We start from the raw sequence: 27776 nt of genomic DNA, 5'->3' as shown, positions 1-27776 counted from the left end.
GGCAGTTAATGTGGGATTGATAGGATGCACTTTAATCCTTTGGGGCCTCGGTTTCCTCATCTGTAAAATGGGCATATGACTCTTCCCAAAGAGTTACTGTACAGATCCAGCAACATAAAGCAGGTGAACATCTTTAAGAATTATCCAGCCCTGTACCAGTGGGCAGCGTTAGAAGGAAGAGCAGACAGGGAAGGATGCCGATGGAGTGGCTGCTCTTGAGGTGACGGGCTTTCCAATACCGCGGGAAGGCACTCCGTCTCCAAAGACTGGCTGCCAACCTGAAAAACTCCTCCTCCTCCACACTTATTTCTCAGTGTGAATAAGTTCTTTCCTTTTCTGGGAACCTTTTTGATTGAGGGAAGGAGGAACAAGACCTTGGCCTCTCTGGGCCACTGAGGTGGGAAAAATGGAAGAGGACCCCAAAGGAGAAAGAGAGCTCCAGAGACAACTCTGGGCCCTCCCAACTGATGTGGCCCCTATTTTCCCCAGCAGCTCCTCCCCAGACCCCCGGCCTCCTTCCTCTCTGCCCCTCTCCCAGAGCCCAAACCATCACCCTGGCCCCTGTGCCCAGGAAGGGCCGGGCTGCCAGACCCCTGGCTCTTTGACCTCATTATTTTTTTCTTAAGGGCTCCAGATATGTGAGCAGAAGGCAGGCAAAGGAAAACTGACGCACAGTGCCATATGCTCGGGGACCCTCACACGGATATGCTGTCATACACAGCATCCCACACACCGCTGAGCACATGCTTACACACTGAGACCTGACACTCTCTCCCACCCCCAACACAGTCAGGTACACACTCATGCTGAGACATTGCCCCCAACACGTGCACGCGTGCACACACACACTCCTCGACGGACATATACTCAGCTCACACTGTCCCACACACATGTACACAGAGAAACACACATTCTGTCACACGCATGCTATCTCTCACCCACATGCCGGCACATACTGGCAGACACCCATTTACGCAAAAATCTCTCTCTCTCTCTCTCTCTCACACACACACACACAGAGAAACAGCGGCTCATAAAACCCACATCCTCCTCCCCCCAGTCCCTCTCTTTCTGTGTCTCTCTACCTGTCTCTATCTCTGTATCCCTTTGTCTCCCTATCTCTCACACACACACACACACACACACACACACACACACACACACACAGGACTCTGCCTAGGGCCAGGCTGCAGCTAAGGAAGGGCCTGTTTTTCCTCAGAGCAAGGAATTGGAGGGTAGGATGTGGTTTCTTGGTGGCTCCTGTCCCGGCCCCCACCTGGGATCCGTGTCCGGGAGGGAGCCCAGCTCAGAACAAAGTCCACGCTGACCGCTGTGCACCCCGGACTCCCTCCACCCTTCACTAGCATGCGGAGGCTCAGACCTCCCACAGCCTCTCTCCAAGCCCTATTCTGCCCTGAAGAAGGCTTCCAGATTCTGGAGGACAAATGGGTTAGTTAGTTCCCCCACATGCCTAAAGCTGCCATTTCAGGGTTCCAGTGTCTCAATCCTCTCCATAACCTGCTGTGGTAGAACTTGTGATTCCTGTTTATAGACGAGGACACTGAGGTTCGGGATGGTCATTGTCCTACCCAAGATCACCAGCTAATAGTAGACCTGAGATTTGAACCCAGGTTTGGCTGGTTCTAATTTTGGGTGTCAGAGGCTTGCCTGTCTCCTCATACATAGACCAGCGCCCTCACAGGGCTCCTGGGAAGGTAAGGAATAGACGAGGGGGGTGGTCCTTCCAGCAATAGTGAAGGAGTGGCCTTGGCCCCCTTCTTTAGAGGTCAATTCAGCCATCCCCCTGCCTGCAAGGAAGCCGCTTCCAGCCTAGCTAGACCTGACGGTGGACAGCTTATTCTTTTGTTCTTCCTTCTGGGAATCAAGTATCAGGCACCAGCCCAGCCCCTCACCTCTTTCTCTGTTCCTGAATGACAGGGTCATCTTGCACAGGAACGCTCTTTTTCTGAGCTTTTGTCCCCCATCGGTGACATGGAGGGAGTAACTCTAGTCTTGCTGACCTCATGAACAGAAAATAGAATGCAAAATTCACCCATTTTTTAGAGTCTTCTACATGGGCATGAGGTCGTGTCACAAGGACTGTAGTCTAACCTCAAAGCCCCAAAGCCCTTTGCTCATATCTCTGTGGTGGAGGGATGCTCAGCATCCCCTGAAGGTTCCACCCTCTCACTCAGAGCCTGGCTCCTCCAGCCCTGCTCGGACCTCCCAGGCCTGATAGGATAGTCGGGTTTTGCACAACCCCAGGGCTGAGCAGTGAGGGGATCAGAAGTAAGGGCAGGTTCAAGGAGCCCCATTCCTCTGGGAAAAGGAACTTTGGGGAGAAGACAGGCAGCCTCCAGAACCTCTCCTCTTCCCTTAATCCAAACCAGGTCTGTAAACCTGGCCCGGAGCAGGATGGGAGGAGGCCGCAGGGCCTTTCACCTCCACCCAGTCCCAGTCCTGAGGCAGTAAAGGTGAACCAGAGGGGCAGTCATGCTAATGCGTCTGCAATCCTGGCTCCTGAAAGATGCCAAGTACACCAGGGAAGTCAAGGCCTGGTGAGGGATTGGGGGAAGGTGCTGGGGAAGCGGGGGTGTCCCCTGTGGCCAGGGTCAGTAGCTGAGCTGGGGGACAGGGAGAGGGAGGGAATGAGTCCGGAAAAGAATTTGGGGGGGGGGGGGGGCTGGCACATGTGTCCACATCTGGATTCTCAGCCAGCTGGAGTCAGCCTTCACCAAGGCAATGGCCCCTCATCATGCCCCCCTCCCCCACCTGTGCTGGGACAAATTCCAAGTCCTGTACAGGTCCACTCCCCAAAGCTGTCAGTTGTTTAGGTCTGGGGGTAGGAACGGGAGGCAGTAGGAAGAGATAGTTCCCTCGACACGGGGCAGGCCACCCAAGCCTGCGCCTCCTCTCTGCTCTAGCGTCTCACAACATCTCTGGACAACCCCCCCACTCCACTGGCAGGCTGGCTACAGCCCCCAGCCCGGGAGCCTGGACCCCGGCAAGGCAGGGAGGGCAATGAGAGCAGCAGAGAGGGGCTGCAGGGGTCTATCTCTGGTCCCTGGCCAGTGGCATCCAAGGGACCAAGGTGTCTCTGAGTGTTCCAGTGTGTGTTCTGGTATATGTTGTCAACCAGGTTAATCAGATTGGTGGGGGTGGGGGTGGGGGGTCGTCAGACAAGTGTGTGAGGGGACCTGGCTGCTTCCAGAGGAGCAGGGAGCCTCCTACGTGTTTGCCGCAGGGGCTGGGAGGAGGGGGGCACTCAAGTTCCGTCCGGAGGTCAGAAAGAAGGACAACAAGCTGCCACCGCAGGGTCCCTGGGGCTATGAGTCAAAGGCTGTGCTGGGGGGCTCGTGAGGGCGGAATGGAGCTGGGTGTCCACACCCTGGCCCTCTCCGTCTTCCCGGAGCCTTCTCCGGGTCTTTGACGAGCGAGCAGGGTGGGCTGGGGGCAGGCACCGCGGGGAGGGCTCAGGGGCGTCGTGGGAGAGGTGAGGTCAGGGCAGGGGCCGTGCCAGGGCCGCGGGCACCACGAGTCTGCGAGGAGCAGGAGTTGGCAAAGTGGTCCGGGGCGATGCGGCGCAGAAGTCAGCGCAGGGCGGCCGCGGGGCAGCGGGTGACCTGGGCGGGGACGGGGACGGCCAGGCAGGGAGCGCCTCGCGGGGCTGGGACGGCTGGCTGCCGTCCGAGCACCCACCTCGGGCCGCCGTCCAAGCACCCGGCTCAGGGCGCCCAACTCTCCAGTCCCTACTCCCCCCACCCCCGGGGCTTCGGTTCCGTCCGCCTGCGGTCGCGGAGTTTCGCTCAAGTCCCGAGCCGCCCCTGCCGGGACCCGGCGCCCGCAGCCCGCAGGGCCCCCCCATGCCTCCTCCCCCCCTTCCCCCGGGGGCCGCGGGTCTCACCTGGGGGCGGGGGCCGGCCCTGCCCACCGCCCCGAGCAGCAGCAGCGCCAGGCAGAGCGGGCTGGGGGCGCGGGCCATGGCGGGGCGCTCAGGACCGGGCCATCGCTGCCACCTGCGGAACCGCGCGCGGCGACTGATCCCCGGCGACCGGCGGCGCCGGGGGAGGAGCCGGCGCGGGGCCGCCCCGCCCGCGGGAGGGGCCGGCGGGGTCCCGCGTCTTCGGCCCCGGCAGCCCCGGGGCCTCCCCCCCCCCACAACCTCCCCTCTCGCCAGTCGGTCCCGGGCCGGGGGCACCGGGCGCTGCGCTCCGGGCGAGGACCGCTCGGGCTGAGGAAACGCAGGAGCCTGCCACCAGCACCCAGCGCCGCGGGTGCCCTCGCTCGCCCCCCACCTCCACCCCCGCCCCCCTGGCCTCCCCCAGGTTCCCCCCGGCTAAGGAGAGCCAGACCACCCCCCACCTAAGCAGGCTACCCCAGAGGAAACTGAGGCCGGACGAGCGCGTGGGACTTGTCCAAGGTCACCCTGCCCGTCAGACCCTTCCGGGAAAGTGTAACTCCAAGAGCTGCGAGAGACTAGTATAAGAAAGAGCCACCCAGCGGGGTTAGCCCTCCCCAAGTCCTCTCCTCATTCCGGAGCTCAGTCAGGAAGGCCGCCCCGGGAGGGCTAAGGTTGGGGGAGGAGCGGGGAGACGAGGACAAATGGATCAATGGAGCCCTGAGTGGAGGGTCTAGAGTTTCCCCCCCAACTCCTGCAGCCCCCCCCCAACTCCTGCAGCCCCCACGGCCCTTGTTCTGAATCACTAGGCTCTTAGAACCGTGTGTCCCTGTGCCAACGTGGGCCTATGGCTGTTCCCTGTGCCTCCTGCGTCTTTGTCACCCGCTTTGTAGGAACTCTGTATTTTACCTGCCTTTGGATCCACCCCCCACCCCCAAACACAGTGCGGGCAGGGGTTGGGGGGCGGGTGGTGCACGGGCTACCCTCAGTTTCCCTTCTTACAGCCAGGCTGTGGAAGAGAATGCGAAAATGCATTGACTTTACTTCCCTGATGCCCTTAAGGAGTAGGGGTGGGAAGAGGGGATTACCCTGGCCCCAAAAGAACTTTGATGTCACTGTTGGGCAGAGGGGTGACAGCAGCACGCAGTCCTGGACCTGCCATAGGGGTCATGTCTAGATCATCCCAAAGAGGAAGAGAGTCTGTGAGAGTTAACTGCTCCTCAGGGGGAGAACAAAACTTCTGGAAGCCCTGAGGGAAGGTGGAAGGGGTGGGGATGGGAATGGGGGGAGGGGAGGAGACAGCCAGTAGCAGGAGCCAGGGGCTCCCTTTCAGCCAGAGGGATCCTCCACTCCAGCAAGCTCTACCTCCACTCCCTGGGAGTCTTGTCTTCCCTCCCTTGCCCAGAAGGCAGATCTACAGTCACCTTCCGCTTGTTCAGCTACACCTGACAGAAAAGCCCAAAGAGCAATGGTGTAACCAAGGGCTCTCATATAAAATAAGACCAGAGGTTCAGCCCAGGGTTGGAGCAGTGGCTCTCTGATCATTAGGGTTCCCCCTGGTCTTCTAGCTTCCACCATTCTCATGGCCCAAGCCTTCCACTAAATGATCCAAGGTGACTGCTCCAGCTCCCACCATGATGTCCAAATGCCAGCCAGCAGGAAGGAGGAAAGGGAAGAGGAGGAGTGCTCCTCCATGGGTAAGGACACATCCTGAAAGTGGCAACTGTCAGTTCCTCACCCATTGGTCAGAATTTATTTTTTTTAATTTTATTTATTTATTAGAGAGAGAGAGAGAGAGCACAAGGGGGACAGAGGGAGAAGCAGACTCCCTGCTGAGCAAGGAGTCCAATGGGGGGCTCGATCCCAGGACCCTGGAATCATGACCTGAGCTGAAGGCCACCGCTTAACCAACTGAGCCACCCAGGCGCCCCCATGGGTTGGAACTTAGACGCATGGGCACTCCTAGCTGTAAAGGGGGCTGGGAAAATCTCCCTTTGTCCCTGGCAGTCCCTGGCAAGGTTAAATATTTGGGTTTATATTACTCTAGAAGAAGGCAAAGCTAGATATAGATACACAGATGATCTAGATATCAATACAGATACAGGGGAACAACTTGCCGGCTCTGCTGTACCAGGGTTGGGAGCTGTGGAGAAGGTATTCAGACAGAACTGGGCATTTGCCATGAATTTCTCAGCCTCCCAATTACATTTATTCAATAAATATCTATCGAATACCTTGCTGTGTGCCAGACACTGAACTAGGTCCCAGGGAGAAAGTGGCGATCCTGCCTCTACCCTCAGGAAGATTCTATTCTATGCAGGAGAGAGACATTAAACAATGATTGGAGCCATTTCTCTTACAGTTACAGTTGTGCCCAGCACTGCTGTGATAAGCGGGTGCCTTTGAAGTCCTGTCCTCAGGACTAAGAAGACCACTTTCTTTCTGCCAGCAGGCTTTCTCTGATGGGGAGGAGATGTTTGTGTTCAGCCGGTTGAGGCTAGGCAGCCCTAGGAGCAGCTCCCCAGCAACTCTGGGTGGGCAGAGGTGGGTGCATAACTACCCCAGCTCCTCCCCCTGCCATGCAGCACCTCAGGGGTGTGTACCAGTCTCTCAGAGTCCCTCGTGTGATGGAGCCCAGCCATCCGCAGCTGCCTTCCCTGGCCTGTCCTGCGTTCCCACAGTAGGGGACTAGTGCTGCCTGGGGGCACCTCCTAAATACAAATAAACTACCTGTCCTTAAATCTCCACCTCAGGGTCTGCTTCTGGGAGAGCCCAGCTGAAGTCGTTGGGCATAGGGAAGCATCCAGGGACAGAGGTGGCCCCCCGAGCCCAGAGGCATTTAGGTGGCAGATTACTGGACTTCTCCTGGAGGTCCAAAGCCTCTGAGGTTTCCCTGAGGTTTTTCTCATCGTCACACGTCGTACTGTCTCACCCTGGGTTATAGTTGCCTCCTTCTTACTAGACTGGGGATCTGAGAGCCAGCCTTCTATTGCAGCACAGCCCGCCGAGTGAATGCTCAGTGTTCACAGACCCTTCCTGGTTCTGTCTCTGGGTATGATGGATGCTACTGGGCACCATGCCCTGGTTCTTCTGTGGAAGTGGCCTGCAGTTGCTGGGAGGCGGTATGTTGGACATTTGGGAAGATTTGTCTCCCCAACTTGTAAGTAAGTATGTGTCAAGGTGGGTCCAAGGTCTGATTCATTCATTCCTTTCTTTTTTCCCCTCTTTCTTTCTTGCTTTCCCTCTTTCTTTCTTTCTTTCCCCCTTTCTTTTTCTTTTTCTTTCTTTCTTTCTTCCTTTCTTTCTTTCTTTCTTTCTTTCTTTCTTTCTTTCTTTCTTTCTTTCTTTTTTTCTCCCTTTCCTCCTTCCTTCCTTTTTCCCTTTCTTTCTTTCTTTCTTTCTTTCTTTCTTTCTTTCTTTCTTTCTTTCTTTCTTTCTTTCTTTCTTTCAACAAGTTGACATCTTTCCCTCCCTCCTTATCCCATCTCCAGAGGATTAGCTTTCTCATAACCCTTATCTGACCTCGTCCCTGAGCCCATCGTTTGTTCCCTATCACCTAGGACCAGGTTCTTAAAACTCTTAGTGTCTAAGAAGTCTACTTGGGACTGCCCCAACTTACCTCCCAACTGGATTTCTTGCAAGTGCCTCCTTGTACATCTCTACCTTCGCACACGCAGTCCCCTCTGTCTGAAGTGTCCTCACTTACCTCGCCTGCCTGCTCTCCTACTCATGCTTCAGGACCCAGCTCAGGCAGCCCCTCTCTAAGAAACGTCTCCTCAGCCCTGCCCCTTAATGTCTCTTCAAGACAGCATAGGTACTCTTGTCAGCAGTAAGAATCCTGGAAGGCCCCCAGAAATCTCTGGAAGGAATCCCCCACTTCTGCCCACTCTCAGAGCCTCAGTGAAGGAGTCACCCCAACCTGGAAGCTTTCCATAATCCCCCACACCCAATTCCCCGGGGCCCCAGTGCCTTGTGCTTATGGCCATCTGGGTACGTTGGAACCCTCTTGAATGTTTGCTGGTTAATTTCTCAGTTTTCTCATGGACTCAGAGTCCCTTAAGGGCAGAGGCCTTGTTTTGCTCATCATAATACCCCACAGCACCCAGCACGGTGTTTGGCATATACTAGGTGCTCAGTGACTTATTCAAAATAAGAAATGGAATGAATTGAAGCACTTACCATGTTCTATCACGGTCCTTATGACTTTCCCTCATTAGACTGTGGGCTCCTTGAGGGAAGGGATGTCTCCTTGCTCATCTCTGGACATCCAGCATTGGCATAGGCCCTGGCACATAGTAGGTGCTCAATAATGTTTGTTGCAATAGAAATATGTTGATCCAAGCGTCCAGTGAGATGTCTGGCACATAGTAGGTACTCAAAAATTTATCAGAATAAAGATGGGCTGGCAGAGAGGACAGATTAGGTCCTGGGGAGAACAGTCCTCTTCTCTCCCCACACTGTTATCAGGGCCCCTCACTCAGGCCCTGGTCTGAATGTTTGTGTCCTCCCCACCGCCAAAATTCACATGTTGAAATCCTAACCCCCAAGTTGGTGATTGTGGAGATAGGGCCTTTGGGAGGTGATGAGGTCATGATAGCAGATCTCTCATGATGGATTGGTGCCCTTATAAAAGAGACCCCAGAGGAGTCCCTCCCCCACTGCCACCATGCAAGGATGCAGAGAGAAACTGGCCATCAATGAACCAAGAAGCAGGCTCTCACCACACACCAAATCTACCAGTGCCATGATCTTGGACTTCCAGCCTTCAGAACTGTGATAAGTAAATGCTTGTTTATAAGCATCAAGTCTATGATATCTTGTTATAGCAGCCCAAATGGACTAAGGCTCCCTAGAAAGAGCAGAGGGCAGGATGAACTACCTAAGAACAGAGATTTCAACAGGTGGGCTAGTCTGCTGAGCTAACAATACCCATGAACAAGAACAATAGCTACCACTTATCGAGTCCCGGTGGCTCCGAGCCAGGTGCTCCTGGAAGGCTTACTGCCCGATCTCCTCAAGTATTAAGAGCAAGTACTATTGGACCCATTTATGGACAAGGAGACTGAGGCTCGGGGATGAAAACTGAGTTGCTCATAGAGCGGTGTAGGCATTCATCCTCCGGGCCACCAGTGCGGCAGCTCCGATGAGCAGCTTGAGCAGCGCAGGGGGTGCGGGCCCTAGCTCTGCCAGCCTGTCATGGGAGCACCTCCCCTGTGGCTCCTTCCTCCGCAGCCCCGAGCTCCGGGTCCCGCTCTTTACCCCCATGTCCAAAGCTTCTCCTGTGGCCCAAAGGAGGGCCCCCTTAACCTTTACCAAGAAACCTTGGTTTTCAGATCCCCTTCAGAATGGGACTGGGAGCAACTGATGTGTGTCTCTGAGGAAAAGATCCTGCAAGGTTCTTCCCTATGGAAACAGACCCGGGAGCAGGCCACCCCACCCTCTGTGCTCGGCTGAGGAAAAGCCTCTCCTTAGTAGGAAGACCTGGCCAGTGGGCAGGGCAGAGTCTTGCAGCTGGGGGGAAAGCGGGCAGAGGAAAAACTGCTAACAAGACAGGTGACTCTTGCCCATATAGTTCAGTTCCCTTCTAAGCTCCCAGTTCCTAAGAGATGTGCTTCTTTTCTTTTCTTTTCTTTTTTTTTTTGAAGATTTTATTTATTTGACAGAGAGAGACACAGCGAGAGAGGGAACACAAGCAGGGGGAGCAGGAGAGGGAGAAGCAGGCTTCCTGCAGAGCAGGGAGCCCGATGCGGGGCTCGATCCCAGGACCCTGGGATCATGACCTGAGCCGAAGGCAGACACTCAATGACTGAGCCACCCAGGCGCCCCGAGATGTGCTTATTTTCAAAGCTCAAGACTACCCTTCCTCTGGGGGTCCAGATGAGGAAAGAGCCAACATCTTTTAGCCTAATAGAAACACACACACCTCCACACTGATCTTAGAGCCCGTCAGTGTCAGGTTCAAATCCAGCTCAACTGCTCCTTGAACACATCCTGGAGCCTTGGTCTCACAATCTGTAAAATCTCACAATATTATCCTCAGATATTATTATCTGAGGATAATAATGCAGACCCCCATTTCCTGAGCCCTTGCCTTGAGCCAGGCACTGGTCCAGGAGCCATGTGAGTGTTACTCCATTTTCATGCTCACCACTGCCCTCAGCCTGGCCATTGCCAGAGGAGTCTCAAGATCCTCTGGCCATAAGGAGAAAGTGAAGACTGAAGGAGCAGACCCACAGACCCTCCTTCTGCAGGAGCCAGGAGAACCTGGCTGCCGGCCGCAGCGGAGGCCAAGAGTGGAGGAGTGTGTCTGTCCCCAGAGGGTGGCTGCCGGCAAGGGCTCCGTGCCTCCACCTCCTGCTTCTCTTCTGCCCCTGTCCCAGTGCAGGGATCATTTTTATCTCCCATTTGACCCATGTGGGCCCTGAAGCAAAAAGCCGTGGAGTAACTGGCCCAAGATGGTTCAAGATAGCCAAGGTAGCATGGATGCGACCCCCCAGACCTCGCGCCCTGCCCACACAGCCCACATGCACTGCCTTGGAGAATTGTTGGACGATCCCCCTTGAATGACCCCCTTGCCCAGAACCTGGCATAAACAAATTCTCCGAAAAAGGCAGCATTAACACCACTCTTATTCCGCACGACCCTCCATCTCCCCAGCTGTCACATCAGCTGCCAAGTCTCAGCATGGCAGCAGGTACAGCTGCTAATGTCCAGGGTCTCCAGCTTAGGGACATCCCTACCTGGTCCAAATGGCTCGAGCCCAATCCCCCAGGCCTGAGAGAGGGAGGAGGCTGGCTGAACAAAAGAGGCCCTTCCCCCCATACTGTGCCACTCCCTCTGCCCTTGCCCCCCCTACCACCACTCACCAATCCAACCCAGTTTCCCAGGTGCTGGGTCCTGTCCAGCTCTGGGCAGTCAGCTGGGGAGGATTTACAGCCTCTCGAGCTACAGTGATTATTGCCTTCTTGGGTGAGTACAGCACACTCTATTTCCAAAGGGCCAGAGCATTGTTTTCATAACTGACTCCTCGGTCGAGAGAGAAGTCAGTGGGATTGCTCCTACTTTTCAGAGAGGGAAATTGAATCCCACAAGAGTCAGGGGATTTGCTTGAAGTCATTTAACCAGGTCTTGGCAGGGGCTGTGCACCTCTGGACCAAGGAATAGAACAAAATGAGGGAGAACAGCAAAGTCCCTCTCTCTTCTCCAAATGGAAATTCTGGCCAGAAAAGACGGGGGCTCCCTCCATCTTCTCTGGGAAGAATTTGGGTCGGCAGTGGGGAGAGGTGAGAGACAACCCAGGGAGGGAGTCATGGGGGTGGGCATGGGAAGAGCAGTAGAATCAGCGAGGGTGGCAGGTGTTGCCCAAAGAGCCTTCTATTCTCTTCCCTTGGACAAGAAGATTATGTAGCAGAGCTGGTTGAATGCTCCCCAAATCTGGGCACATAGCTTGTGTTGGTTTCCTGAGGCTGCTGTATAATAAAGTGCCCCAAAACTAAGGGGCTCACACAATAGAAATTTATTGCCTCACAGTTCTGGGGGCTTGAAGTCCAAAATCAAGGTGTTGGCTGAGGGCTGAGGGGGAGAATCTCTTCCAGGTCTCTCTCCTAGCTTCTGGTAGCCTCAGGTAGTCCTTGGCTTATAGATGGCATACTCCCTTTGTCTTCACATTGTCTTCCCTCTGTGCCTGTCTGTCCCCAAATTTCCCTTTTGTGTACAACACCAGTCATATTGCATTAGGGTCCTAATGACCTCATTCTAACTTGATTACCTCTGTAAAGACCTTATTTCCAAACAAGGTCACATTCTAAGGACTGAGAGTCAAGACTCCAAGATCCCTTTCTTTGGGGGCGTGATTCAATCCATAACACACCAAGACCACATTTCCCGTGTCCCTTGATTGGCTGCCATTAGTACGGCTGGTGGAATGGGGAGGAAGGTGGTATGGACCACTTCCTGGCTTGAGCCGTACAACTTCCCACAAGATCCTTCACACCCGCTCCCTCTCCCCCTTCCAGCTGGTACTGGTGATCCAGTGGAGAGCTCTAAGGCTCCAGGGGATGGTAGAACCAGAAAACAGGAGCTTGGGTCCCTAAATGACTGTCTAGAGCAATTTCCTGCTGACCTGCTTTGGACTGTATCGTGTTACACTGCTGAGATTCGGGAGCTGTTTATCTCTGCAGTTAGCCCATCCTGACACCCATGGGTGGCACATGTCATGAGTCTGTGTGGGACAGGGCTAGTTAGTCCAAGCAGAGGGCTCGCTGGTTGCAGTTAGGTGAATGGGACTCCCCACTCCAGGCCCATCTCCTGCTCCTCTTTTCCCCTCACTGTTGTCAGTGGGTGGCCGCATCAGGATGGGGATTCTGGGTCCGTGTGGTTGTGGCTCCTGGGCCTGGGAACAGGCCCATCTGTTCTTATCCATGTGGCTCCTCTCTACCCCTCATCCCTGCTGTCCCCACCTGTCTGCCTTCTTCTCTGGAAAGAAGGTGGGGGACCCGGGAGGGGGTAGTTGTGACAGAGCCCACACTGTCCGTTCACAGAATTAAAGCGCTGCAGGAAAAGAGGTATCATGCTAAATTTCACACATTTGGAAATCAAATAAAAAAGAAGCATCATGCGGGCCATCTTACTGTCGCCTTTCAGCACCTCTGTCACTGTGACCAAGATGAGAAATGAAACCAACATCAGCCTGAGTCTAAAATAAGAGGTGTCCTCAGACCAACATGCTAACCGGCCCGCCAGCAAACAGCCTCCTTCTTTCTAAGAAGCTGTTCCCCCTGTAGCATCCTTCAGACCAGCCCATCACAGGCCACACCAGCCTGAGGAAGAAACGCTCGGCATGGAGACCTGGAGCTGGGGTCAGGAAGATGTCCTTGCTCGTCAGGAGCCAGGATCACCTCCAGTGCTGAGTCAAGGTCAATGTAAAGCTTCATCAGAGTCCCCCAAGCATGGAAATACAAGCATATGGGACAGGTGGGACCCCTGGGAACAGCCCGACTCTCGTCCTGGAGCTTTCTGGATCTCACTCTTACTGAGGCACTCAGGCTGGAAAACATCTCCCTTGGTTCTGCATAAAAGGAATGTGATAACCCATTCACTCCTTTCTCCTAAACAAAAGAAAACAAACACAAAACAAAATCTGACTCTTCCTAGCAACCTGCACCTCCATGTCTTGACTCTCTGAATGTTGACTAGGTGGTCATCTCTGGCCACCTAGGACCTCACAGCCGCACCTGGGATCCAGCTTGAGGCATCAGTAGCCATCTAGGACTGACCTTGCAAGTGTCTCCTAGACCTCCACAGCCCAGAAGTTTTGGCTCCCATTTCTGGTCAAGTCTTAGCTGACTTGTGACGTGGTAACGCTTCAGAATTCCAGACTGGCAAATGGTTAGGGAAAGCTCAGAGTCTCCTTGTTGTCATGGTCTGATCCTTAGACCTGAACTCTAGTGGACCTGTGGCTTTGTCCAGCAATTGACATTTTCCGAGGACCCAATCCTTCCCCTCTCAAAGCCAGCTCAAGAGTCACTTCCTTCCCTGTTCTAAAAGCCCTCATCCCCAATGCACTCAGTGATGCTCTGGTTTCTGGCTCATTTGCCAAACGAGATGGCAAACAAAGCTGATGGAGCTACCCAGCACTTAATGGCTCAGATGTCTGATCCCCTACCATCCAGGTGATCTCAGGGACAGCTCCTTGGGGGAGAGGGCTCCCAGAATTAACTCCAAGCATGGTAGTTTGGCCAGAGGAGAACACACAAACACTCCTCTGAGACAAAATCTGATGATACCAGCACTGTGGTTGGGGATGGTTGGGGGGTGTGTGGCTGGGGGAAGCCTGGGAACCCTGGAATGGGAAGCCATGGAGGCCTTGGCAGCGGTGGGCAGGGCTGGTGTCTCAGCTGTGGTCAGTACCAGGGCTCAGGCCTGGAACTGATGGAGGCAAATGGAGGACGATAAGTGGGTCCCCAATATCAAGCCAGGTGGCCAGGTCTGAGACGTGAAGATCGAGTCCCTGGAGATCTATCTCTTCTCTGCCCATCAAAGAGTTTGAGATCACTGACTTTTTTCTGAGGATACCCCTCAAGGACGAGGTAATAGAGATCATGTGCAAAGCACAAGCAGGCCTAGGCTGACCAGCAGACCAGGTTCAACGTGACTGTTGTCATCAGGGACTATAGTAGTCATGTCAGTCTGGATCCAAGTAGCCCAAGGAGGTACCCGTTGCCATCCTCAGGGCCTTCATCCTGGGCATGCTCTCCATCATCCTGGTGCAGTAGGATTCTGGGGGCAGCAAGCCCCATGAGGTGACACAGAACTGAAGCTCTGTGCTAATGGGCCTGTCCTCCTGGCATTGTCTCAGCCCTGGTGCCCAGGAAGCTGCTGGGCTTTGCCAAGGCCACTCCAATGGCAGATCCAAGACCCATAGCTCCAACCTCTGGGAAGAGGTTGCTCCCCAAGTCTCTCTGTCAGGAATTCACTGACCCATGTCAGAGTATCTGGCGGTGGTCACCACGTGGTGCTTTTTTTTTTTTCAGGAAAACTCTGTGAATGGAACCTGAAAGCAAACCAACACACAGAAGTTCTCCAAATATGGAGAATGGGCAGGTTCTAAGGAGTCAGTTCTCCCCCAGGCTCCCTACGACCACCACTGGTTTAGGGGAAAGACTTTGCTCGGGGAGTGGGAAGACCTGGGCTTTATCCCCTAAAGCTGATCACCTCAACTTTCCAAGTTTCCTCGTCTGTATAATAGCTCCTGCCCGTGTTCACAGGATTGCTGTGAAAATCCAATGAGATAATGCATGAGGAAGAGCTTTTTTGCGAACTGCAGACCACCACCTAAGTAGGAGGAACCATGATGGTCATACCCACAAAATTCTTGACCCTCCACAGTCACGTGTCCACCAAGACTCCTTGCAGCCCTCCCCCTCCGGTGTCCCGTGCTGCAGCTGACACAAGTTCCTCCAAGCTTGGCCTGCCTTTGCCACATGGGGACTTTGCTCCTGCCATGCTTCCTCCTAGAATGTCCTCCCTTATTTCCTTTGGTCAAATCCCATCCATCCTTCATGGCTCAGCCTGAAGTCCCCTTCCTCCTTGCATTATCCTCCCAAAGCAAAGTCAAGTATGTCCTCTGCGCCACCACGCCTCTTCATCTTTGGTCCAACAACCGCTCTCTGACTTACGTTGTGGCTGCTCACGTGCGGTTTGTGTTCTCTGCTCCAGCTCGTGCGTGATGGTGGGATCACTGTTGCACCACACCTGAGGGTCAGCCTGGAGCCTGTGCACAGAAGGTGCCCAGCAGCATCATATTGAGTTGGAATAAATTGGAAGGGACCTCAAGATGTAATCAATGTCTTTGGGGCCTGGAGGCAGATGAATGGCCAGGCTCCAGGGAGCAGGTCTATAAACATCTTCTGACAGTAAAGCCCAGATTCAAAGCCTAGCAATTTTAGATTATATTTGCATTGGAGGCTTTTAAAGTAGCAAAACTTTAGATTTATGTCTTCGTGAACTGATGTGGAAGGGAAAATCAATGCCTCATAGGATTGGCTTGTTTGTTTTTATTGCAGTACTAAATATTATGCATCAAATGACAAATTAATACATAAATTGACCTAGAAACATACGCACACACTCCTGGTGGCAAGGGTGGAGTGAGGAGGTATCTGAGCTTCTCATGGCTGTACGACGTGGCAGGGGCTTGCACGTTATGTGTCAGTCAAATCGAGTTTCCCACAAAGACGCTGGATTAATTGAGACAACTCTGAAAGAGCCCAGACTTTTCCCCATAAGAGGGGAAATGTACACCTACTTCATTTGGAGGGATACAAGGTGGGAAAGGCTGAGGCCATCTTGTCACTGGCTCTGGAGACTTTCCAGGGCTGTTAAAAGGATGTCAGGAGAAAAGCTTGGCAGTCCCCTGGCCCCCTCCCACCCACACCTTCCTCCAAGATGAGAGGAAAGAATAGAGAGAAACCACAGACTGGCCCTGAGTGTGGTGCCCTCTGGGGCTTCCAGCCTGCCCCATGAGCCCCCCTGCTCTCCTGGTGCAGCTCCTGGAGTGAGGCATGTGAGCAAATGAAGTGTGAGCATGACCTCCCTCCAGCAGGCGTCAGCCTGGAGGGCAGAGTGGGCAGGTAGGCATAAGAGGACAAGAGCAGGACCAAAGAAATTCACCTGCTCCTCCCCTGGGCCAGCTGTCCCAAAGTCCAGGGTTCCATGGGCAGGGGTCTGGGATGCACCAAGGAACACCGCAGCTGACTGCTGGCAGCCAAGGACTGGCTTGGGCTTCTGGAGAAAGCTGACCAGGCAGAAAGATCAAGTCTATTCCAAAAAAATTTCCATAAACATGGAAAAAAACTAAAAGTGACTGCTTTCCCCAGGAGAGGGGATGACACATAATAGACAAAGCTTCTGACGTGGTCCAGCTAAACGCCAAAGAGTTGCTTCTTAGCTCTAGAGGGAGCAAGGGAGGGAGGGAGAGAGAGAGGGAGAGAGAGACTAAACAGTGTTTTCTATTTGTATGGCAACCTCTCACACAGGTTCTTATCATGATAGACACTGGAGGCCTTTTGAGAGGACAATAGAAGAGGATTTGCATAATCAGGAAGGAATAGATGGAATCTGCAAATGACAGACGGGTGTCCTTATCCCCTCAAACACAGGTTGAAGTTCCCAGTCACATGTCTGAGGAGGCTGGACTTCCAGTGACAGAAATACCCATGAATTTGTCAATCAGGAGATTGGAAAAGAGCCCCCCCCCCCCCCATTCATAAGCACCATCTTCAAGCAGCTGTGAAGGTGCCAGGAAATTAGAGGCTCAAGCATTGACTATCTGCACCAGGTCAAATGAGGATTTGCCTGGAAATTGTGAGGAGGTGCTTTAATTAATCAGCTGCACAGCCTGAGTAAGGACGAGTGGAGAGGCAGCTTCTGTGAGGAAAGGCAGGGAGCTGCCAACCTAACTCATGTGTGAAGCGAAGAGGAATTTCCCTGCTCCCTGAGGACACCTGTTCAATTAAAACTGTTTATAAAGAAACAACTGTAATGTTGTCACCCTGCCACATCCCACATTCCCAAGGAGGGTGACTTTGCAAGTCCCCCAGGAGGGATGCAACTGTGAGCCCCCTCCCTCCCTGACTCCTTCTGGGGAGATGGAGCAGTTAAGACAATCTACTGCTTCCCAGGAATTGTTATCAGTGCAGGGTAGACAAAGAACATTTTCATTTCTGGAGCAGTACTCCAAGGTATTTATATTCATCTCAGAAGATTGTATGTAAATCAAGACTGGTTCCTTTTTGAAGTAAAAACCAGATGCTGGAAGAGAAGAGCAATGGCATTGACTGCTTTTCCCCCCCATGGGCTCAAGTTACAAAAGTCATTTATTTTTTCTAAGGCAAAACACAGTTCTGTCCTTCAAAAATTATCAGGGAATTTACGGCTCTGAGAAAAATAGCAGTGAAGAGTGGATGCTTTCAGATTTCAGTTGTCTTTGTGTTTGGGGGTCTTTTCAAAATCTGTCCTGTCACTCTACTCAGTCTGGGGACTCCCTCAGGCAGGGATCCCCCTCTTTCCCAGCTTCTCAGAGGCACAGGAATCGCACGCCTCCCTCAAGTTCTTTCCCACCTACTTCAGTCGGTGTGGAAAGCTCTCTGCATTTCAGGGGTGTGGCTTCTGTGTGCAGATGTCAGAAATACTCTCTCTGAAGTTGTTAGGGTCCTCTGAGGAGACCCTAAGAAGGAAGCAAGGGAAAACATGTTCATGATTTTATCTTTAAATCAAAGGAGGTAGAGAAAGAGAGTAAGAGGAGATGCACTGGATGCACTGTCCAGTTGCCCCCCTCAGGTCCCAGGCTCCCCAGATGCCAGGAGTGTTGTTGCAACTGGCTCACGGCTGCCTGGCCGGCGTGGCCCCCTCATGCCATGTGGGGCCACCTGCAGGGCCGTCCTTGCTCAGTAGCTCCCAGCGGGTGGCTGAGGCCTTCGCTGGGACTGCATCCAAGCCCAGCTTCTCCCTCTGCTCAGTCCTGTTGCCTTCACTCCTGTGCAGGTGCTATTCCCAGGAATCCTGTGCACAAATGTCCAGCTCAGAGTCTGTTTCCAGAAAACCCAACATAAGACAAGGAGAGGGGTAAAATTTTTAGTTTTTAATAGGTGGACAATTTTTACCAAATATGGAATAGGTTCACAAGCCAACGTCCATTCAGCTCTGGGTAACGTTTGGTGGATTCAGTATTTATTCAGTATCTTTCTATTTATTCAGCATGTATTTGAATATATGCTATATGTCCTAACTGTTCCTGGAGTGTTGTCATGTGACATCTTTTTATATCTAAAATAGGATCATTTTTTAAAACCTTAAACAAAAAACACTAGACACCTAGGACTAAATCACTGGGTTACTTTCACTGTGAGTGGCTTTTTGGCTTTTTAAATGGAAAGAAGCCCCATAGTTCCTTGATTTTTTTTTTTTTTTCCATTTAGGACAGTGAATTACTTTTCACACTTTTGCTTTCTTTTACCCTTGGCTGAATTGTGTTCTTTAGAATAACATCTTACTTTTTCTTCTTTTGTATGTGGACAAGGAAGCCGCCCAGCAGGGAGCCCGCATCCCCGTCTAGACCTCTTGTCTTCTCACTTGGGAGTCCAGAGCAAATTTCTCCAGCTCCTTCCAGTTAACAATGCACCTGCTGGTCTGGAATGTTCAAGAAAACCCAGAAAGAGCATGTTAAACGAAACTACTAATTCCCTTCGAAATTCCTGAATTTTAAATGTACATTTGTTTGCACACCAAATAAATGCTGACATTTGCCTGATACCTCTCCTCTATGCACATTATCCTTTCCATCCAGATAAAGAAAGCTGCTCAAATTAACAAGTCACAGAAACATAGATGTACTATTTTATGTGCACAATCATGAAATTTAGAGGTTTATGCCATTAGTCTCTGGCTTTTAAAAAGAAATCCAATACTGTTTGCACAGTTCATCAGAGCATACGCTGGAACCATTCAACCTGGGTTCAAATCCCAGCTTTGTCGCTTACTAGCTGCAAGAAACGAGGCAAGGTTTTTAGCTTCTCTGTGCCTCCATTTCCTCAACAGTGAAATGGAGATAATGTCAATACTGACCTCATGGGGTTGGAATGAGGATTACTTCAGTGTAATTCAAGTCAAGTGCTTAGACCAGTGCCTGGGACATGGTAACACTATGTTATGACCTCACCATGAGCAATGGTGAGCACACAGAGCTTGAGCCTTTCTTCAGAGACCCTGGCAGTTATTTATAAGCATGTGGCTAAGAAAATAGCTCCTGGGGCACCTGGGTGGTTAAGCGTCTGACTTTGGCTCAGGTTATGATCTCAGGGTCCTGGGATCGAATCTCACATTGGGCTCCTCGCTCAATGGGGAGTCTGCTTCTCCCTCTCCCTGCTGCCTCAACCCCTGCTCATGCTCTCTCTCTCATATAAATAAATAAAATCTTTTTTTAAAAAAAGAAAAAAAAAAAACCAGCAACAGCTCTTTCCCCCCAAACTGCAGTGGCAGAAGAAACACCCAACTAGACTCGCCAGACTATAAGCGGTTTTATCTATTAATCCTTTTGCTTATTATTCATCTCATCAACTTGGGTTTCTGAATCCCCAAATTTTGCCTCCACACCGTCTTTCAAATGACTTGCTTTACTTCTGTTCGAATTAGCCTCTCTCTAGTTCCCTCATTTCACGTTGGTTGGTCTAGAGCAATAGGCTCCTCTCTGACCTTCTCACTTCCATTCCTTCAGCAGTCCCCAGAACCAGCGGTGGTCCCACAATCCTTCCACGGCATTCCCTGCATGGCCCCCACCCGACATTTCCTCCTTCCCCATCCTTTGCCTACGTTTACCAGTCAAACTGGGTTACTTATTGTCCACTCATTCTTTCATGTAGTCAACCCTTAATGGGGTGCCAAAAAGCCAGACTCTGCTTTCCAGAAGCTTGGTAGAGAGTGGGGAGACAGGCACACATTATTAATTCCTAAAATTAAAATTGCCAAATTCAGTTGCCACCAAACTGCTGCAGAAGGTGCAACAGATCCCACCTGGTGGAGGGATGAGGGGGTTGAGGGGTCATGAAAGTCCTCACAGAGGGCACAGAAAGGATTAAGCCACGTAGGGAGAACTTTTCATCACAGCTTTATTCAGGTATGACTGAAGTACAATAAACACATGTTTAAAGTGTACGATTTGGTACATTTTGACACTTGTGAAACCATCACAACAACCAAGAGAGTGATCACATCTGTCCCCAGAGTTGCGATCTCCTTCCCCTGTCCCCTTCTCCTTGCCCTGCCAGGCAACCACTGATCTGCTCCCTGTCATGACAGATTCATTTGCATTTTCTGGAGTTTTACATATATGTGCATATACCTACACATATGTGCAACCATACATCATGCACTCTTCTCTTCACCTGGATCCTTTAACTCAGCAAAATAATTTTGAAATTCACCCATGTTGTAGTATGTGTAAGTAGTGTGTTCCTTTTTGTTGCTGAGTAGTAGTCTACAGAATGAGTATGCCCTAGTTTGTTTATCCATTCAGGCATGGATGGGACACTTGAGTTGTTTCTAGTTGCTGGCATTACAAATAAAGCTCCTAGGAACATTCATGTGTAAGTCTTCATATGCATGATGCTTTTATTTCCTTGGTGAATATCCAAGAGTGAAGTACCTGGGTCATATGGTAGCTGGTCCAGTCCATACTTATTGAGGTGCAAGAAGTTTAACTTTTGGGAAACTGTCTAGCTGTTTTCCAAAAATGGTTGTCCCATTTTACATTGCCTCCAGTAGTGTGGGAAGGTTCCAGTTCTACATGGAAGAGGTTTCCCTGATAAGGAAACAATAGAAGGATGGAAGTATGTGTAATGCTCAGGGAACATCAAATAGTCCTAATTGAGCAAGTTGAGTGATAGTGGGCCAAAAGGCAGAAATTTTATTTTAGGCCAGCTCATTGAGGGCTTTGGTATTTGGAATGTACATTCCAGGTGATGGGAACTCACTGAAAGCTCTTGAGGAAGGGATACTTTGTCTGGCCTCTGGCTCTGAACATTGTCTGTGGCTTCCCACCTGCATACTATTCTCTCCCTCATGCTGTTTCCTTCCTTAGAATACAATCATCTGCTGTTTTTTTTCTTAAGATTTTATTTATTTATTTGACAGAGAGAGACACAGCGAGAGAGGGAACACAAGCAGGGGGAGTGGGAGAGGGAGAAGCAGGCTTCCCGCGGAGCAGGGAGCCCGATGCGGGGCTCGATCCCAGGACCCTGAGGTCATGACCTGAACCAAAGGCAGACGCTTAACGACTGAGCCACTCAGGTGCCCCAATCATCTGCTGTCTTGGTACCATTTTGGTACCATCTATGGAAAGACCAAGACCCAACTGAAATGTTCACTTGTCTTCAATTTCATCCCTCACCCCTGAATTTCTTTAATCATTCTTTTATACGTCATGGCCCCAAGTCACACTCACATTGACGGGGAGTTCCCTATTTATGTGAGGTCTCTGAAAAGAGTGAGGCTCGTTCATGCAACATCACCCACAAGACCAATCCCTTTTGGAAGATATATCTTTAGACACTTCTTTTTTGGTCTTATTTTTATGCAAAGTGCAAACTAAAATAACATTTTAAAACAACAAAGGTATAAATCTCATTGCTCATTTTGCTGAGACCAACATGAGGATATGTGGACTGGATCCAAGGAGGAAAAAAAAAAATCACTCTGCCTCCCTCCCAGCTTCAGTTGGTTTAACCATCTTGTCCCTGATCCTTTGTTCTTTTATGCTCACCAGGCCTTCTTCCCTCAAGTGTGGCAAATTATGTAATTAGTGAAAGAGCAACAATTTTGCCGAGAAAATGGTTATGTGTTTATGGAAGTTCAATGGCTCAAAATGTCTAATGAAACCATTTAATGGGCCCAGAGAAAGAAAGCAGAACTGGGCCCCAGCAAGCTCTGCAAAACCGGAGATAGCTGAGAAGCACCCCCCGGAAAGGAGGCCATTTTGAGACACTGCTTGGGTAGCAAGGACTGGGGTGGCCTCAGCACCCATTGCTCTCTCCTCTGCACTGACACAGAACAAAATAACCAGTGAAAAAGTTCCCAGGAAATGGTCTGTGGCTTTATACAGTCCGACCTATACCCTTGCTAGATTGACATCTTTTCTGTTCTTCCAATTCTCCGTAAGATATTCAAGTCATTAGAGAACACTGAACCTAATTGTTATTCTCTGAAACCCTACCATGATATCCAGGGGTTTAGACTATGCAGTTCGCCTTCAATGGTGTTAGCAGCTGGACGGGAACATGAATAACATGCGTGTGTTTTATTCTGGGGCCTGCAGTTTGGTGTGCTAGAATGTGCCTCAGTTCCTCTGGTCTCCCCCAGAGCAGCAGGGGCTTCCAAATCCTAGCCTCAGGTCAGGACAGCCTTTCCAGAGAATGCCATCCTTTAGTGTGCCTTTTGACCAAGGGAAATACCAAAACACATGTGGGCTGGGGGCTTGGTTACTTTAGTTTCCTAAACTGCCCTGGAGATTTCGATGGCTTTGACATTGAACCAGTCTCAGAGCATAATGGAGTTCACTACTACAAGGTGTATTTCATAATATATTTTCTACTATTTGGAAGTACCCTAGACTACAGGGGAATTTTTTTCTGGGGTCTTCCTGGGACACCTCACCCGGGCTATTGCTTGGCCATCTTGTTTGGTTTCCCATTGGCATCTCTGATCCGAGCGACAGAAGGATGGGAGGGGGAAGCATGAATGCACCCTTCCTTCAGAATAGACAGGGGGAATGAAGTTGGTGAATTTAGCTGAGGGTGAGCAAGAGCATTCTAGATGGGACGGCCAGTAGAGACACTTCACTACCCTGAAGCTGCATGAACATTCAATGTGGGACCCCATCTGTTTTGTTAAATTGACAATTTCCTTTAGCAGGAAATAAAGGTTCATACTGAGTTTCAGACCAGCTACAGGGTAAGAAATAGCTTCACTTTTTAAAGACTTTTCTTTTTAAGGCATTCGGCCTGTAACCTAATTTCATTTGATGGAGTTTGTTTTTCCTTCCCCATTTGCTGCCTAGAAATGTGCGCTTCATTATCTCCTGCAGAATTGGGGTTGGAGCGGGGCGCCGGTAGGAGCTGGAGACTCAGAGTTCTCTGGACCTCAAAAGCACGTAAAAAAATAAAATAATATTAAATAAAATTAAAATAAATGATAAGAGCAGCCACCCCCGTGGATTTGCTGTCTCAAACACGTCACACCACGCGGCTGTAACTGCTAAGGGGGACTGCCTGGACCCCTCCAGTTTCCATTTCATAAGCACGGAGACAAGGCCAGACCCAAATAAGCAAAGGACAGCACCTTAGCACAAACACACACAGTGGCAGATTTTCTTCCAGGGAAATGAGGTTTTCATTTGAGAGAAAAGCTCGCATCTATTAGGCCTCTTTTAGAATACAAGAAATTAATACTTTGTTTTAGATTTTTTAAAAATTCAAACCTTCCAGTGTTCTAACATGAAGATGGGACTTTATCTAAACAAATAATTATAATGGAATATGATTTCCTACATTACTTTAGAACTGGTTTTTTTTTTTTGAATATTGACATGAGGGAAAACACACACACAAGTGATTGTAGAATATCAACTTTTTAATTTAAAAAGAGTAATCCAGCAGTTACCCGGGAGAAAAGACACACATCACCACGGCTCTCATTAGCACTGGCTGGCTACGTGGTTACAACGCCCTCAGCAAGTGGAAATGAATTTACTTGATGTCACACAGAAGAGCCACTCCTCTCAGGATCCAGTGATCTGGGGACAAAACCGTTCGCAAATACACCACAGTGATGAAGGTCAAGTCGGTACGCCTGGGCTTCTTGTAAACAGGACACACATAGAGCTTGGGGTCCTTGGGCGCAGCGGGATTAATGGCGAAGATGTGCAGCACAGGCAGCTGCGTGAAGAGCACCTTGGGGGTGGATTCTGTAAGCTTCCCATTCCGTCTGTCCCAGGCGGCTCCATCCATATACAGCCCATAAATATACACACCTTCCTGGAAGAGTCAGGCATAAGGAAATAGGATTTTTGAAAAAAATTAGATGCTGTGAGATGGACATCCATTACTCTAATAAGGGTCGTCAGTTTAGAAAGAAGATATACACCAGTCTTAAAAGGCCACTGAAAGAACAAAACAACCACTGGGCACATTGTATTAGTGAAATACTGAGCCCAATTTTCCCCTGTAGCCTATCTTGGGGCCATAAGGGCTGCAGAACTGTTCCCGTTATTGCTCACTTGAGTGTAGGGGTAGCCCGCTGGGGACAACAGACTTAGGCAGCAGAACCAAATCACCTCTACAAGGAGCTAAGTCTCATAGAGATCTGGTCTGAGTCAGTGTAGGGTCAGAACAAGGAATGGGATTTGGAGCTGGGAGCTACATGGGATCTCAGCCTGTGCCAGCCAAGCCAACCTGCAGCTCTACCCATCTCAGCCGTAGGAGGGAGTGAGATAGGTGCAGCCGGGCCTGGCGAGCGGGCGAGTCAGAGCGCCCCCAGAGGCCAGGTGTGGTAGAGCTAGCGTAGGCATAATAGGGACTGGGTGCGTTGGTTCAACAGGGGTGGCAGTCATTCCCTCTTTCTCTTTCACACAAAGGAACCCTGCCCTTGAGCTCTTCACCATTAAATCTGGAGGAAAGACATGAGTTGAATACCAGCACACCCTTGTTATAGGGGCTGCCTGGTAACCAGCACTGAGACTACGTGAAAGGCCACCCTGGGCTGGAGGGCTTAGGGGTCTTTGTGGACGAGACGGCTTTGAAGGATGGGCTACTTGGGGGAAGACAGAGGACAGAGGGCAGACATCCAGGCAACAGCAATAGTACAAAGATAGGTAGGATAGGTAGGAAAGCCCAAGCATTTTATTTAGCAGAGGGTTCAGTGGTTATAAAATAAGTTAGGGCCTCACTGTGGAAAAGTCTTGATGCCAAAGTGAAGAGTTTGAACTTTACCTTGTAGACCATGGGGAGCCATAGAACATATATTCAGTAAGAAAAGAAAGGCTAGAGGGAATCATGGGGAGACTCTGATAATCGCGTAAGCCCATAAGATATATCTATGTAGAGGTGGTGACCATTTTTCCTTTCCAATGAGGAGTAGGTAAGGGGCAGCAAATGTAGATTATAATAAAAGAGAGTGAGATTAATTGCAAAGTGTTTTCTAGAATCCTCTCATGTGAGCTAAGAGTATGAGGACCATATTTTTTGAACCCAAACCTAAAGTACATGGTTTGACAGTAAGACCAGGAGCAATCCCAGAAAATCAGGACATATGATTACTATCATTGCCAGTGGGTGACAATTACTGTGTGAATGACACAACCATTCAGGTAGCATCCAACAGTAAATTATACTCCTTTTAGGTTCCTTTTCATCTCAGAACTCTACAAAGTCATAGTAAGACGGTATAGCGGGCTGAAAAGTGTCCCCCCCGAAAAGTCATGTCCACTTAGAACCTCTGAATGTGACCATGTGGAAATAGGGCCTTTGCAGATGGAATTAGCTAAGGTCATATTGGATTAAAGTGGGCTCTAAACCCTATATGACTGGTGTTCTTGTGAGAAGAGGAGGGGACACACAGAGACACGCAGAGAGAAGAAGGTCATGTGACAATGGAGGCGGCGGCTATAAGCCAAGGAACACCAAGGACTACCTGCAACCATCGGAAGCTGAGAGAGACACACGGAACAGATTCCTTCTCCCCACCCCTCCCGCCCCACCCTGAGCCTTCAGAAGAAACCAACTCTGCCAATACCTTGATCTCAGACTTCTGGCCTCCTGACCTCTGAGGAAAGAAATTTCTGTTTTAAGCCCCCCAGTTTGTGGTACTTGGTGGCAGCTGCCTTAGAAAACGAGTACATAGCTTGGTGCCAGGAAACAGGGTGCTGCCCTGACAAATACCTCAGACGTGGAAGTGACTTTGGAATTGCATAATTCTAAAGGGAAAATGCTGGAAGAATTTTGAGGGACATGATTGAAATAGCCTAGGGTTGCCTTGAATGGAGAGGTTGCTGGTGGAAATGTGGAGGTTAAGTGTGTTTCTGGTGGGCTGGCAGACAGAAATGAGGACCAGGATATTGGACACTGGAAGTGGCCTTGCTGTAAGTGACCCTTGCTTCAAGTGGCAGAAAGGGCCAGAACTTGGAATTCATCTGGCCCAGTCCTCTTCCTTGACAACTGAGGGAATGAAAATCAGAGAAAGGAAAAATGAGGCTGATGTATTGAATAGGGAGTCCTAAATGATTCCAGTTGATCCTCAAAACCGTCTTTCACGAGGCTGAATCATCATCCTTATTTCACAGATGAGGAAGTTGAGGCTCAAAAAGTTAAAGAACTTTCCCAAGTTCACAGAGCAGGTCAGTGTCCAAGCAGTGGCTCCCAACGGCATCTGCTTACCTTGGGGCCCCCCACTCTGCCCCCTTCCGGGTGTCCCTCCACCCAGGGTCCCGCAGCTAGCAGGGGGCACTGCTGGAACTGGCCCCAGAGCTCAGGACTGCAGGTACTGTTGGTCTCCACCGCCCCCGACCCTTGTCCAGTCTGTAAGCAGCCCACAGCAGGAGCCGGAGAGGTGTGGAAAACCCATTTTTAGCAAACACAAGTGTAACTTGAAATTATAAAGACATGCTCTCTGGGGAGTTCCAGTACTTGTCATTAAACCCCACCCCAGCATTGAGGTCTCTTGGTGAGGACCAAGGAAACCCCAGCCACAAAGCCAATGGACTTAACTGAGGCACTCATGGGTCAGTGTCAAGCAGAATTTGAGCCTTTAACCCAGGTTCCAGAACTGCCCATGCTATAGCCCAGTGGCGCCTACCACAGGGGGCGATGTGATCTCCTCCTTGGTCTGCCGCAGAACTTCATTGTGGATGGTCACGGAGTCCAGGGCCCAGCCTTTGTGGGCACGAGTCACTTCTTGCCTCATTGCTGTGAGGAAGCCTGAAAAAAAGAAGAGAGGATCCCTGGGCGCCTGGGTGGCTCAGTTGGTTAAGCGACTGCCTTCGGCTCAGGTCATGATCCTGGAGTCCCGGGATCGAGTCCCGCGTCGGGCTCCCTGCTCAGCAGGGAGTCTGCTTCTCCCTCTCCCGCTCCCCCCTCTTGTGCTCTCTCACTCTCTCTCTCTCAAATAAATAAATAAAATCTTTAAAAAAAAAAAAAGAAAAGAAAAGAGGATCCCTATGTCTTGGTGCAGTCCACTCGAGAAACAGGAAGGGAGCAGTGCCACGTGCGAGTTGCTTACCAATCTCTAAATGCGTGCCCTCCCAAGAGGAGTTGAGATTGAACCTCAGGGGCATATTTCTTCTTGTGGTTTGTTTCTGTGGGGACCTGCAGTGAGCTGGGTATTCCTTGCTGGCTGACAGCAGGAAAGCAGCACCCTTTCTGCCTCAGACAGACCCTTGGTTTGAAATTCTCTCCTGGGGTTTCAACCATTCAAGTGTCTAAAGATGGTAACCCAGGCCGAGCTCAGAGTCTCTATTTGAAAACACGCTATTTAGGAACAAGACTGGAATAGTAAATATCCTGAGATCAGCATTCCAATGAAAACTCGAATCGAGCCATTATGAAGCTTCTATTTGCTATAATGGAACAATTTCATTTTGTCTAAGGAAACGAGGCATAATGCCAAAATAGAAAACCCAACTTTCAATTTGATCAAACAGAGCAATCACACTGGAAAGGAAAGCTATGTGTTTTAATGTGCATAATGCAGTTATTTTAAGGCAATACGTGGCTCCAGATATTGGGGTCTTTCTTTACACTTAATATGCTGCTCAATTCCATAAGAGAAGTCTTTG

At 50.6% G+C, this 27776-nt stretch overlaps 2 protein-coding genes across 2 annotated transcripts in view; both read right to left on the bottom strand.

Moving 5' to 3' along the window:
* Nucleotides 1-4015, bottom strand: part of GLP1R (glucagon like peptide 1 receptor) — a 34879-nt gene extending 30864 nt beyond the window's left edge. Inside the window, exon 1 of the mRNA XM_064597569.1 lies at nt 3905-4015. Within this exon, the coding sequence (XP_064453639.1) occupies nt 3905-3982 (78 nt within the window). The 5' untranslated portion in view covers nt 3983-4015. The remainder of the gene's footprint in view (nt 1-3904) is intronic.
* A 19545-nt stretch (nt 4016-23560) lies between these two features.
* The window catches only part of DNAH8 (dynein axonemal heavy chain 8), a 396454-nt gene continuing 392238 nt past the window's right edge, over nt 23561-27776 (bottom strand). The window contains exons 92-93 of the mRNA XM_064597567.1: nt 26798-26919; nt 23561-23982 (exon numbers count right to left, since the gene is read on the bottom strand). Coding sequence (XP_064453637.1) covers nt 23695-23982; nt 26798-26919 — 410 coding nt within the window. The 3' untranslated portion in view covers nt 23561-23694. The remainder of the gene's footprint in view (nt 23983-26797; nt 26920-27776) is intronic.

This window comes from Mirounga angustirostris, unplaced genomic scaffold (assembly GCF_029215605.1).
Source record: "Mirounga angustirostris isolate CCGP_5_RB_7025 unplaced genomic scaffold, mMirAng1.0.hap1 SCAF_8, whole genome shotgun sequence".
NCBI classification, from domain to species: domain Eukaryota; kingdom Metazoa; phylum Chordata; class Mammalia; order Carnivora; family Phocidae; genus Mirounga; species Mirounga angustirostris.
Note: the sequence above shows the minus strand (reverse complement) of the source record. Positions and strands in the feature narration are given on the sequence as shown.